The sequence below is a fragment of the Lupinus angustifolius genome, chromosome LG13 (assembly GCF_001865875.1).
Source record: "Lupinus angustifolius cultivar Tanjil chromosome LG13, LupAngTanjil_v1.0, whole genome shotgun sequence".
NCBI classification, from domain to species: domain Eukaryota; kingdom Viridiplantae; phylum Streptophyta; class Magnoliopsida; order Fabales; family Fabaceae; genus Lupinus; species Lupinus angustifolius.
In genome coordinates, this window is record NC_032021.1 from 3,137,136 (window position 1) to 3,150,917 (window position 13,782).

A 13,782-nucleotide genomic window follows, 5' to 3' on the forward strand; every position below is an offset into this window, starting at 1 on the left:
AAAACGTAATTATGTTTAGTATGTTAATGAGATAAAGTTGAAAGTTGGAACTCTTGTAATACTATTGAGGAATTTAGACTAATACAAAGAAGTTTTCTAAAATATCTATCATGTATTATAAAACTTATATTAAATTGTATTCTAAACTTTTGTTTATAGTAATTCATTTTTTATTTGATACAATAGGTCTATGCACTATGTTATTTGATTATAACTCCAATTCATCATTTAAATACATAAACATATCTTTTATAAGGTAATCATCAATAAATTTTTAATTTACAAATTACCTTTATATTGTTTAAATAAATTTATGCAAAATATGTTATCACCTTACCGGTAACCTACTAGTAACAAATAAAAACAATATATAATTATAATTTTATTCTTTTAATTATTATAAAATTATATTTTTATTATTGAAAACATAAACATAAACAAAGACTTAGTCTCATCATTACTTAAAAATATCCTTCTTAATCCTATAAGGTATCACAAAACGATGAGCAAGAGATGCAAAATGGAGTAATGAGCTTAAGACCCATCAATGGCCATAATTACTAATTAAAGTGGTGTAGATCAAGTGAAAAATAGCAACTTTCTTGCCTCATTGGGCAAGAATGTGGAAAGAAGAGAGCATAACCATGGGTAAACATTCAGATGCTGAATAAAAACAAAGAAACTCCTTAGTACAGAACCGTTGAAATTAATGGCTAGCGAGAAATTAATGGCGGTCACTATTGCGCTAACAATTACAGTTACAGAATTGTAATTATTGTGGCGGTAATGATGCGGATTGTAATTTAAATTTATGGATGCAATAAATTATGAACAACTGAACTTGAATGTATCACTTGTTATTATCACTTGGTAATTGATTGAAAAAATGTAACTAAATTAAAAAAATTAATAATTAATAATTTTTTATTAATCACCTAACACATTTTTTTTATAAAAAATGTAATGTCCCCGATTCCTACTCTAATTGATATGCAAAATGACAATTCTTACTGTAGAAAAAGTTCATAGCTATTCCTGCCCGCGTATGAATATTACATATATTATAAGGCTTGTCACTTGATTATATCATAATTTTTAAGATAATATCATTACTTATTCTTTTTTTTTTTGTATTAATAAGGATATTCTCTAATTTTTTATATGTAGTGGTATGTTTGTGGCTCATTATAAACTAAATTAAATACCAAAAAAAATAATATTATTATATACATATATATTTGATGAAATATAATATACAAATATAAATCAACACGGTATATTTAAAATATTCAAATAACTAAGCATAACTAAAAAGAGATGAAAAAGGTTACGTGGTAAAACAGTTTGGTCTACCTTTTTCCCGTTTTAAGTTCATCCTATATTTTTTTATTTAAGTAGGTCCTTTAAACAAATTTTCTAAATTGGTTCTTTAAATATGTTTTTAATGTCATGGATTAGAATTAGTTTCTAATGTTACAACGCCAAAATTACAAACAATGGATAATCACATTATGCGCGAATTATAAGATGGTCAAATGAGTAAATAATTTAAGGAATGAAGTGGTATGGTGTTGAGAATTCGAGATAATATTATGTGACATTTGTTGGAAGTGATAACCATGTAATCAAAAGAAAAGATTAATTTTGTGCTCAAATTGTGAGAGAATACCATGGATAGTACTAAAAAAATACCAAACTAATTCCATATTTGTTGCGTGAAATTCAATATTTAAATATAGATGATGTTGTTTTTAGAATCATTGTTTCCATTAATGGTAAATAAGTAATTAACAATCAGAAGAGGAAAAAAGTGATAAAATTTAGTAATTGTGATAAGAAAGTTGTAAAGTATTTTGCATATATATGTTATTGTTCATATTTATATGGAAATTTTATTTATATATATCATTTCGGTTAATGATTTTATTTATATGGAAATACATTAATAATTTAAAAATATTTTTTGCATTTAAACTAAATAAAATTGGAAAAGAATATTATAGAGGGATAAATTGAATTGTTCGCTGAATACAAGTTAATTAATTACAGTTTATATTTCTATGGTTAATGATATTTGATAATTTATAGAAACACACTTAAATAAAAATTCTAAAATACATAGAATAATATTCACCCATGTTTTATATGCTTGAGTGATTCTTGTACTTAGAGTAGATAATTTAGAGAATATGACACAAAACGATTTTGCTTTGTGTCTTAATTCAAAAGAAAAAGTTCTAAATAACATTGTTTTGTTGAGTTACAAAATTTTCTAATGTAAAATGTCACTGTAGAAATAACTTGTCAAGTCACTTATTCTATTATCACAATAAACACTACTTAATGAGGGGAATAATACATTCTGTAATATTTTTAATATCTTTTATGGTGCATGATTGTCTCTCTTAACAAAAATCATTATTATGAATCAAACTTTTAATATACTGATGATCTTAAAAATCTAGTATGGTCTTGTACTACTAAACGAACATTTTATCGTTAAATTAGTTGTAAGTGAAAAAGTGATTTACTCAACCTAAAATATTTGAGTTTGGGAAAGTGAAAGGCGTAATAAAGGACAAAAGATTAGGTATAAAAGTGTTAGGTAGGTAGGGTCGGGTCGGAGGATCCACTTCCCTTTCAGCATATATATAAATACTTGTTACCTGTCATCATTTTCAATTCTCTCTCTCTCTCTGTAAGTCTTTCTTCTCAATTTTCTCTCTTTTCTTTTTTTACCTTTGTTTTTGCATGTTCATCTTTGTTTACCTATTTATTTTATTATTTTATGTATTATCTCTGATCCACGAAACTATGGGTATTTATGTTATATATAAATAATATTTCAAAAAAACGGGGGTTGATTTAGATTTGACAACTGGGTGTAACATGTAACTGATGTAACATGTGTTTGTTTAGATCAGTATATGTTTGCTTGTGTTTTTTTTTCTTCATGTTTTATTAGAGTTTATGTTTTATCTGTAACAAGTTGTAAGAAAGAATTTTGACTTTAAGCACAGTGTTTGATTGTAAATTTCGGAGCTTTGAGTGAAGAGAATAGAGACATTTGCTTCCTTCTTATCATATTGCTCCATAAACCAATTGCCTTTTCTTTTTACAACATGATTGGAATTGGTTTGGTTCCCATTCTTTTAAATTTTTATATATGTAGCTTCATTTCATTCCACAATTCACATCATTCTCTCAAATCAGTTTGAAGTTTGCTTTAGAATCCAACTCTTTTATCTAACTAAATATTATACTTTAATTTAGTTGTGATTTGTGGTATAGTCTCATGGCTATCCCTAGTTAGGAAGATGATGGTTGAAGGTTTTCTAGCAAAGGAGATATTTGTATTAAGATTTAAGTTAATACACAATGGAACAAATAGGCTATCAAAATTACTGTTTTTATAAACTCTGTCCATGTTGAATGCACAATTGAATGACATGACAATATTTATCAAAATACCTTACTAGATGTTTCTACAAAATACCATGTTTGGAGACATTTTAGTAGTGACTAGTGAGTATTATCGTACTTTTGTCGTTTGTTCTAATCAGCAATGACAAATATATCACAGGGCTGTTAAACTGTTGGTGAAATGTCATTCATGTATAAGGACTAATTTGATAATATGGATTGAGTTTCAGGGTAATCATGGCAACCATGTCAGCTGTGAATGTTTCTCCTAGTTGCATGTTTCAACCTGCAATTCAAAACCGATCCACTGTGGCGACCATTGTGAAGTGCCCTTTCTCCATTGGGTCTGTGAAGAGTGTTTCCAGATCTTTTCGCTTGAAGTCCTCCTCTTCATTTAGAGTGACTGCCATGGCTTCTTACAAGGTTAAGCTGGTCGGCCCAGATGGACAAGAGAATGAATTTGAGGCCCCGGATGATACTTACATCTTGGATGCAGCAGAGAACGCTGGAGTCGAACTTCCTTATTCGTGCCGTGCTGGAGCATGCTCTACCTGTGCTGGAAAGATTATTTCAGGTCAGGTGGATCAGTCTGATGGCTCATTCCTTGATGACAATCAACTGAAGGATGGCTATCTGCTTACCTGTGTCTCTTATCCGACTTCAGACCTTGTAATTCAAACTCACCAGGAGGAATCACTCTACTGAGAAATGTTTGCCTGAAAGTTAAGCTATTACTGGGGAAGACTGAGAATTTTAAGTAGATTTTGCGAATTTTAAGTTGTGCAAGTACTGAGATATTGAGAATTTGAGATAATAAGCACCTTTGCTTGGTATTGAAATGAGATATTAAGATAATAAGTCAAGTTGTTCCTCTTCTGTATTAATTAGTTAGCTTAATCAAATACATTTTAAATGGAAATTGAGTAAGGGAAGGGTTTAAGAATGGGTAGTTATAACTTATAAGGTATTGCTGAATTGAGTTTGGAATGGATCACTATAGTTTAACAGGGTGGTCCTGGTAGAGAGAAATGAAAATGGCTATGCATGGACTTGCCATCATAAACTATAGGGCTTAATATTTTCAAATTATATTTAGTGTCTTTATCCTCAAAGTTGTTAGGTATGTATATCTTGATTAAACGCTAAAAATAAGTATTCCGAGATTAAGGAAATAAGTATATTTCCGGTATGTATAAGGAGATAAATTATTTTATTTATCCACTAAAATCATGATATATGTCTTATTTAATCATTTTTTTTATAAAAGTATTTCTAAAACTAAACAAAATAGTAAACTTTATCTAAACAAAAATACCTACAGTTTTGTGGATCAGAGATAATACATAAAATAATAAAATGGATAGGTTATCTCCTGAAGATATACTTTATCTCCTAGAAGATACTTTATTACAAAAAGAAATTCTATTAAACACGAAATATCCAGTAAGTTCATTACTTTATAATGATTATAGGTTAAATAATAATAATTGTAGGCTACATTGTTATGTTTTTTGTTTCAGAAAATGTAGAACCATGAACTAAACCACATTACAACCATTTCACAAATTTAAAATCAAATTGAACTGAATCGGCCTTTATGGCTTGGTTAGATTTAATCACTTCCACCCTAAAAAATGAATGAGTGGAGTGATAGCAGTTTATTTATCTCAATTTCAAAATACCAATCTATATAGTGAATAGAACAAAGGACCCGTTTGGTTTTCCTTTTTTCCCAAGTTAAACATAGTGTTAGGGGACTATGACATGGACGTAATAGAAATCCAATTTGCACATTAATTGCCCATACATTTAAGTAATGAAGACAATCTACAGAATAAATCTTTTCATGGTAAACAATTCTGTAGCACACTTCAATAAATTGAATGTCATTGTTAAGCCATAAAATAAATTAGAGATTTAAGAGTGGTGCCACTATTAGTCCCATCTATATGAATGCCAGTTAATATGGGCGATATCTGCGCCCTTGGCCACTGTCATTGTTGTACCTCCCCTTATTTGAACTGCCACTATTCCTGCTGCCACTACCACCACCGCCACTCCTGCCACTACCGCCACCGCCGTTCCTGCCACCTCTCTGGTGTGAGGATGGGGTTTGTGCATGTGTGTGTGGCTGCATTCCCGGATGTTGTTGCCTGCAGAACAAAAGAAATTCTCAGGCTCTGGATTCTAACAATTAGGGTCTCACATAAAGCCATTGTATTCTATATTTCTATCATTAACTTATATAGAACATTACTGCGAAAATTTCTATCAATCAGCCAAATGTTGTCACGATACGACACACGACGTAGACAATAAACATTTGAGTAACAGTTTACAGTTCAACTTACAAGACATATGCAATCCGACCATCAGGCAGAAGCATAGGCATCATGCCCATTCCAGCAGGAGTTGGACCCGTTCCATACATCATGGGCTGCAAAGGTACAACTTTAGCCAGATTAATAAATTATGAATGTGAGAATAAAACAAAGGCACTTATAATACATAGATCGCCTTGCATATACTAGTAAATCTGTCGAAATTAAAATCTATTGAACATGTAGAAGATGTGCATAACACAGTGCAATCAGGGTTTACACTCAATCAAAGTTAGGAGAGCTTTATGATTTCACTATTTGCCATAAACGTAGTGGTTTATGTTAACTCAAAACGAAGACCAATTAAGAGTAACTTCCTGCAGGAAACAAGCTAAAGAATATCAAATAAAACAGATATTTACAAATCACCTGTTGAAGAACTGGAGCACCATATCCTGCTCCAAGCGCACCATAGGGACCCCCAAGCAAACCATAACCACCAACCTGTGGTGGATAGCTTGGAAGCAACCCTGGCTTCTGTGTATTTGATCCTCCAGACTTTTGATCAGCCTGTGGCTTTGCTAGAGAGCACTCCAAAATTTGACCTGAAATTTAGAGAAACATAATTAATATTGACAAATGTTTACTTACATGGCAATGCAAAATGGGGGAAATTAATAATGATTCAAAATGCTACCTTCTAATTCATATGTTTCAGTGTTTTTTAGTGCTTTCATAGCATTTGACCTCTCTGCAAAATGAACAAAACCGATCCTGTTCTTTTCCTGCCCAGACTTTGCCGATGGAAGAACCACCTTTGTGATTTTTCCATGATGTTCAAAAAGCTTCTTCAACTGTTCTTGAGTTACATTCTTAGGCAAGTTCTTCACATATACTGCTTTCACCTGTTTATACATGCTTAAGAATTCACTATATTTAATGTGTAGAGAGTAAATGCATCTAGTATAAAAACAGTTAGAAAACTAGTCTGGATTCTTATGCATGGTAGTCTATATTCACAAGAATAATAGGATATTTAGCGCATGTTGGAATGTTAGTCATCTATAATATGTCTGGAATAGTATAGTTATTAGCTGTTAATTATCTCAACATTAGCCTTTGATTATCTCTTGTACACAATGTACTCGTAATATAAAGGATATATCATGTGTAGCTAAACACACTGTTTCAGCATGCATTAGAACATTCAGTACATAAGAGGACTTGGGATATTGGTCAACTGTACTTTTGACTTTAGTTAATAGCTGAAAATTATTTATACAATCAGTCATTGATCATTTCTTATATTTACAAACTCCGCAACAAATTTTTTCTCTCAACCACTCTTTCAACATGGTAGATGGTATCATCCTTCATAACCTAATTCCGCTGCCAGGTTGCCAAAATCTGGAACTCCTCTCACATGGGGCTACCATTCAATGACTTTCTTCCCATTGGTGCTGTGCACCGACTCTAGTCATCAAAAGTCTAATTTTCAGCCTATCTGTGGCTGCAATCTCCAGCTTGCACTGGTGTGTTTTTCATCTCTAATGCAGCTGCAATCTCCAGATCTCCTTTTTCCAGGTCGTCAATAAAAAACTGCCCCCGCTAATGGAATCATAGGGTGCTCACTGCTCACCTGAAAGGTACAACTTTAGCCAGATTAATAAATTATGAATGTGAGAATAAAACAAAGGCACTTATAATACATAGATCGCCTTGCATATACTAGTAAATCTGTCGAAATTAAAATCTATTGAACATGTAGAAGATGTGCATAACACAGTGCAATCAGGGTTTACACTCAATCAAAGTTAGGAGAGCTTTATGATTTCACTATTTGCCATAAACGTAGTGGTTTATGTTAACTCAAAACGAAGACCAATTAAGAGTAACTTCCTGCAGGAAACAAGCTAAAGAATATCAAATAAAACAGATATTTACAAATCACCTGTTGAAGAACTGGAGCACCATATCCTGCTCCAAGCGCACCATAGGGACCCCCAAGCAAACCATAACCACCAACCTGTGGTGGATAGCTTGGAAGCAACCCTGGCTTCTGTGTATTTGATCCTCCAGACTTTTGATCAGCCTGTGGCTTTGCTAGAGAGCACTCCAAAATTTGACCTGAAATTTAGAGAAACATAATTAATATTGACAAATGTTTACTTACATGGCAATGCAAAATGGGGGAAATTAATAATGATTCAAAATGCTACCTTCTAATTCATATGTTTCAGTGTTTTTTAGTGCTTTCATAGCATTTGACCTCTCTGCAAAATGAACAAAACCGATCCTGTTCTTTTCCTGCCCAGACTTTGCCGATGGAAGAACCACCTTTGTGATTTTTCCATGATGTTCAAAAAGCTTCTTCAACTGTTCTTGAGTTACATTCTTAGGCAAGTTCTTCACATATACTGCTTTCACCTGTTTATACATGCTTAAGAATTCACTATATTTAATGTGTAGAGAGTAAATGCATCTAGTATAAAAACAGTTAGAAAACTAGTCTGGATTCTTATGCATGGTAGTCTATATTCACAAGAATAATAGGATATTTAGCGCATGTTGGAATGTTAGTCATCTATAATATGTCTGGAATAGTATAGTTATTAGCTGTTAATTATCTCAACATTAGCCTTTGATTATCTCTTGTACACAATGTACTCGTAATATAAAGGATATATCATGTGTAGCTAAACACACTGTTTCAGCATGCATTAGAACATTCAGTACATAAGAGGACTTGGGATATTGGTCAACTGTACTTTTGACTTTAGTTAATAGCTGAAAATTATTTATACAATCAGTCATTGATCATTTCTTATATTTACAAACTCCGCAACAAATTTTTTCTCTCAACCACTCTTTCAACATGGTAGATGGTATCATCCTTCATAACCTAATTCCGCTGCCAGGTTGCCAAAATCTGGAACTCCTCTCACATGGGGCTACCATTCAATGACTTTCTTCCCATTGGTGCTGTGCACCGACTCTAGTCATCAAAAGTCTAATTTTCAGCCTATCTGTGGCTGCAATCTCCAGCTTGCACTGGTGTGTTTTTCATCTCTAATGCAGCTGCAATCTCCAGATCTCCTTTTTCCAGGTCGTCAATAAAAAACTGCCCCCGCTAATGGAATCATAGGGTGCTCACTGCTCACCTGTCAAGGGACACATCGTGAAAGAAATCCTAGCCGCATGCTGGCACATTAGGCACATCAGACATCCTCTTACCAGTGACCACCACATTTGACACATCACACATCCCCTTCAGCTGATTGAGAAGGTTTCAGATTTAATGTTAGCTTGGATAAGTGTGGCCTTGCTGGCATTCATGTAAAGGAACAATTGCTTGTCAGTTATTTGGTGGCCGTTTGCATATATTTGGGCGTTCCTTTTGGTGGCCACAGGCTTATTTGGTGGCCGTTTGCAAATATCTTAGTCGCTCTTCCATGGTGTTATTTTCTTTTACTAATATTATTTCTTTTATAAGACTCACCAGCCAATGAATGAACACTGGCTACACTTGTAAAGAATGGGTTACTGGTCATGGTGACAACTGCAAGTGGATTATAACTTAATTTGGTGGCTTCAGTATGTTTGATATAAATCCTAGTTCACTAGGAAGAGGTTTATTTTCCAGTTAATGATAAAAACATTAAAAAATTAAAGATTGACAAATGTGAAAAAGAATGCAAAAGGAGTTGTTTTGCAAAACCAAGTAATGCCCTATAGGTCGTATTTCACAAAAAGCCATTCCATTTTGTTTAAAGATTAAGCAGAATTTTCAATATAAACATCGCTTTTGAATGTAACAAGTATTTGCACATCTGGACAACCATGTAGAGTATTAATGGGTCAACCAAAGTTGCAGACATCTTACTATGATGCCAAATTTTCTGTCACATTAACCATACCTATTACTTATCAACTGCGTCTTAAATAGGGAAGATATCAAAGTCCAAACCTGAGATGAAGCAGAAGAATCAGCATTTTTCGGGTCAGCCCAGCTCACTGTTGGAGCATTGCCACCTAGCTTAAATGATGGGTTCATCATCTTCTGCCTTGAGTATTCAGCACATGCATTATTATAATAGTCGACAAAAGCAAAGCCACGGTTATTTTTTATGTTCTTCACATCCTGAAATGAAGAATTGAATAAAATAAAATAAAATAAGATACAAATGAAGTAAAATATGAAAACTAAACCACTGGCTCTATGTGCCTGAAGCTGTGCACAATGCATATGCAATTTAGGAACTATTTTAATAAAAATTATATGATGATTTAGGCACAACATTAACAAATAATCCCTAGATGTTTTTAATTAAAAGTGGCTTAAAAAAGAAGCATAAAAGTGTAACAAAATACCTTGACTAGTTCTAAAGAAGTAACACCAGGTCCAATTTCAGTTACAACCTTCCTCAGATCCTCCTCGTCCCAGCTTCTAGGAACGTTGCCAATAAAAAGGCGGTGTTTTGCTTGAGCTGTGGAACATTTTATTTTTTTACCCTGAGACAATTAAACGTTGATATGGTCAGGCATTGACTATATACCAAATTGCCTTAAGAAAAAAATATAATTTCTGCATTAAGCATCTACAATATTTGTGGTGCACGGGAGGCACCAAACCAGAAAAAATAGGAGAATTAGCTATGAAAACATACCAACTAACATATTACCTTAAATTCTTTATTGTTCAGCTCCTCAATGGCTTTAGAAGCCAGCTCCACACTTCTAAAAGTCACAAAACAGAAGCCCTTATTCTCAGAAGCATCCTTGCCTTTCATGATACGAACCTGTTTTCATCGAACTTCATGTCAATGGATGATATTGTACACAGGTACAAGCAAGGCATATTAAAATTGCACAGGATTACCTCTGTAACTTCCCCAATATGCGCACAAAAAGCCTTCAAATCCTCATTTGAGGCATCAAGAGGAATACCACCAATGTATACTTCAGACCCATGAGGAGGAAGAGAAAGAAGTTCAGCATGCTTTTTCTTCTCATTCTCATCTTCCACTTTGGCATCATCTTCTTCCACTTCTTCAACCTCTTCTTCTTCCTCCTCCACCTCTTCCTCCTCATACTCTTCCTCCTCTGGATCCTCCTCCTCTTCTTCAACCTCCTCTTCTACTTCTACTTCTTCATATTCAACTTCTTCTTCCATTTCTACCTCAGAATCATTTGCATCATTAAAATTGACCCGCTCATCAGATTCAGCTGGCTTTTCAGGATCAGATGGCTTAGGAACAGGTGAAGAATCTGCCTTTCCCATTGGCATCTTAAGAAACTAAGTAAACAAACTTGTGAGGCAACTGTGAAAAGGGCACAGAGGCCGGAATAATTCCTGGGAAGAAGTATACACATATCGAAAAGGAACAAAAAGAAAGGCCAAAAAAAAGGAGTTGCAGCAATGAATCTCAGTGGAAAGCGTGCAATGAGAATAAGACTAACAGTCTAACAGGCGCACAATGTGAGAGACTTTAACTAAAGGGCTAATGATAACAAAATTAGCAGCATTGATATTTGAAAGGCAAAGCAAAAAAACAGAATTTCAAATGAGACAATGAAGCTGGTGAAAAGAACTGAATCTGTTAGAACCCGAAGGGACTCGAGTTCAAAAGTCATGTTGGCGAGCACAAGCTCAAATATAACAAAAAGTTAAGTGGAGAAATGCCCCTCAAGATAATCCAGAATTGCAACATGAAATCAGAACTAATATGAGGAAATAAACAATTTCCATCAAATGCAAGGTGAACAAACAAAGATAAAATTAACCCAAAGGGTTCAAAATTAAGAGTCAATAAGACATTAAAGGGAATAAGATGGCAGAACAAAAAAGGAGAATAATGAAACTACACAAGTGGTTCAATCTCACAAAAACAATAGCACTAGCAGTTTCCAAACAAAACTGTACCAATCTGTGCACCCTTCCTGCCACAAATTTACAGATACTTACTGAGATGGGGTTTGTTATACACTTCAATTGTTACTCACTAAGAAAACCTTAACCACAACATAATGAAATTCAGGAAACCCAAAAAATAAAACTGTCAAATAAAAATTTCCCAGATACAAATTAGATTTTTTTTTTTTTGTTTATTCATACAATGCCACTCAAATTAAGAGGCAAAATCGTTTGTTTTATGCAGAATTGCACAGAGAGAGTACCTTAATGGAAAAGGGTTGAAGCTACGCAATGCAAATTGCTGAAATGAAAGCGAAACGGAAGCACAGCACAATCTATCGATATGGATCGAAAATTTGGATAACGAACCCCTAAATTCCTGTCTCACTAATTCTCAAAAAACGCAGATTTTTGTGTCGTTTACGAGTTTTAGATTTGTGTTTGTTTTTTACCTTGCCATACGACAAGCCGTTTCTTGCTTTTCTGATAAATGAAAACAAACTCAAAACTTTTTATGAAAAAAAAAAAAAATTAAATTGGTCCTTTAAAAAAAATCTAATTTAATTCTACAAATCTCAAGTCAAATTATCTCTTACAAAAGTTGTCTCCATCCATTACCAACTTGGACCCTTATTCTTCAAAACTAAATTCTTATGAGAATATTTTAGTAAAAGGGATGTTAGATATTTAAATTTTTCATAGGTTCTATTTATTTTTTAATATTTTAGAATCTTAATATACATTTAAAATTTATTTCTCAACTATGTCATCATTTATTACTTTCTTTTTTCACTCTATACTTTTTATTTCTTTTTAATTTAGTAATCATTGTGAATTAAATAAGATTATATTATTCAAACTAGCAGTGTACCCGTACACTTGCACGGGTCGCTTCTTTGTTTATGCATAATGCGCAAATAATGTACATATATTTTATAATGTCAATAAATTATATATCGAACCATTATATTTTTTGCATTCATATAGTTGCAATATTAACATTGGTTATTGAGGGTAAATGTATAATATTAACATTTATATATGCATTTGTATTTGTGGAAAGTATAATTATAGAAAGTATTTGATTCTAAAATAACTCAATAAATAAATTCAAATTGTATTGGATAATATCTCACCTCTATATTCTCTATATAAAATTATAAATATAAAGACTTCATTTTGCATCATATTTTTTGTGATTACATTTATAAGTACCATATAAAGTCATAAGGATTTTTTAGCATATCTCTTGAATGCTTATTTTAATTTAGATTATGTTCATTATATATAAATATTTGAATATATTTTTAGCATTCAAATATAGTATAATTAAATGTTATTTATTTGATTATGTTTTATCTAATAATCAGTGTATGAAAATAACTCATAAATTAAAGATTCATTTCTATTATTTGGAATATATATTTTTCTATACAACTGTGATATTTTACTATACATATTTTTCTATTAAGTCTGTCATTTTTTATAATATACATATTTGAATTAATATTTTTATTGTTGGAATTAAGTTAATTCATATGTATTATTAAATTCATATGTTGTGGATAACTCAATGTACAACACGTTATTGTTTACATTAATTTGTAGTTTCAAATATACTAATAATGTTTCAAATCTTTGTGTATTAATTTTACTATTATTGTCTTATCTTATTTTTTATACCAAATGATTTGATGAGCTATTAGGATGTGATATTTTTTGTAATCTATTTAAAAAACACATTAAGTTGTGATTTGATGAGATATTTTTTCTGATAATTTTAATCAAAATAATAAAAATAGTCTAATAATTGATTTATTATTCTTATATATTCCTAATTAATATATATATATTTTCCACGAATATGTCTATTATTGTTGTCTTTTAATTAAATAATATAATGATAGTAATTAAATATTTTGAAAATCCTCATTCGTTATATTCTCATATGTTATACTAATATATATTCAAAAATTGTTAAGATTTTTAATCTTCTTAATCTAATATCTTTAATATTCTATTTATGTTATATTTATCATTATTACTATCTTAATATTGTAAAAGTAACATTGTAATATTAGAAGCAAACACTAAATCCGAAACAAAATATATTTATAATGAGTG

General features: G+C 31.9%; 2 protein-coding genes across 4 annotated transcripts; one reads left to right on the top strand and one right to left on the bottom strand.

Moving 5' to 3' along the window:
- LOC109325584 (ferredoxin, root R-B1-like) lies at window positions 2,644-4,305 on the top strand. Its single transcript, XM_019558030.1, has 2 exons — window positions 2,644-2,698; window positions 3,654-4,305. Exon 2 carries the CDS (start codon window positions 3,661-3,663, stop codon window positions 4,126-4,128), a length of 468 nt encoding a protein of 155 aa, XP_019413575.1. The 5' UTR covers window positions 2,644-2,698; window positions 3,654-3,660; the 3' UTR covers window positions 4,129-4,305.
- On the bottom strand, window positions 5,198-12,072 carry LOC109325472 (heterogeneous nuclear ribonucleoprotein Q-like). 3 transcript variants are annotated; one of them, XM_019557871.1, is made up of 9 exons: window positions 10,624-11,056; window positions 10,427-10,543; window positions 10,116-10,256; window positions 9,712-9,885; window positions 7,964-8,171; window positions 7,696-7,871; window positions 5,775-5,860; window positions 5,506-5,576; window positions 5,198-5,475 (listed from the first exon to the last, which is right to left on the bottom strand). In XM_019557871.1, exons 1-9 carry the CDS (start codon window positions 11,029-11,031, stop codon window positions 5,384-5,386), a joined length of 1,473 nt encoding a protein of 490 aa, XP_019413416.1. In that variant the 5' UTR covers window positions 11,032-11,056; the 3' UTR covers window positions 5,198-5,383. The 3 variants fall into 3 exon arrangements, with proteins under 3 accessions (XP_019413416.1, XP_019413414.1, XP_019413415.1); XM_019557870.1 differs by adding an exon at window positions 11,922-12,072 and having other exon boundaries at window positions 5,384-5,576; window positions 10,624-11,040; XM_019557869.1 differs by having other exon boundaries at window positions 5,198-5,576.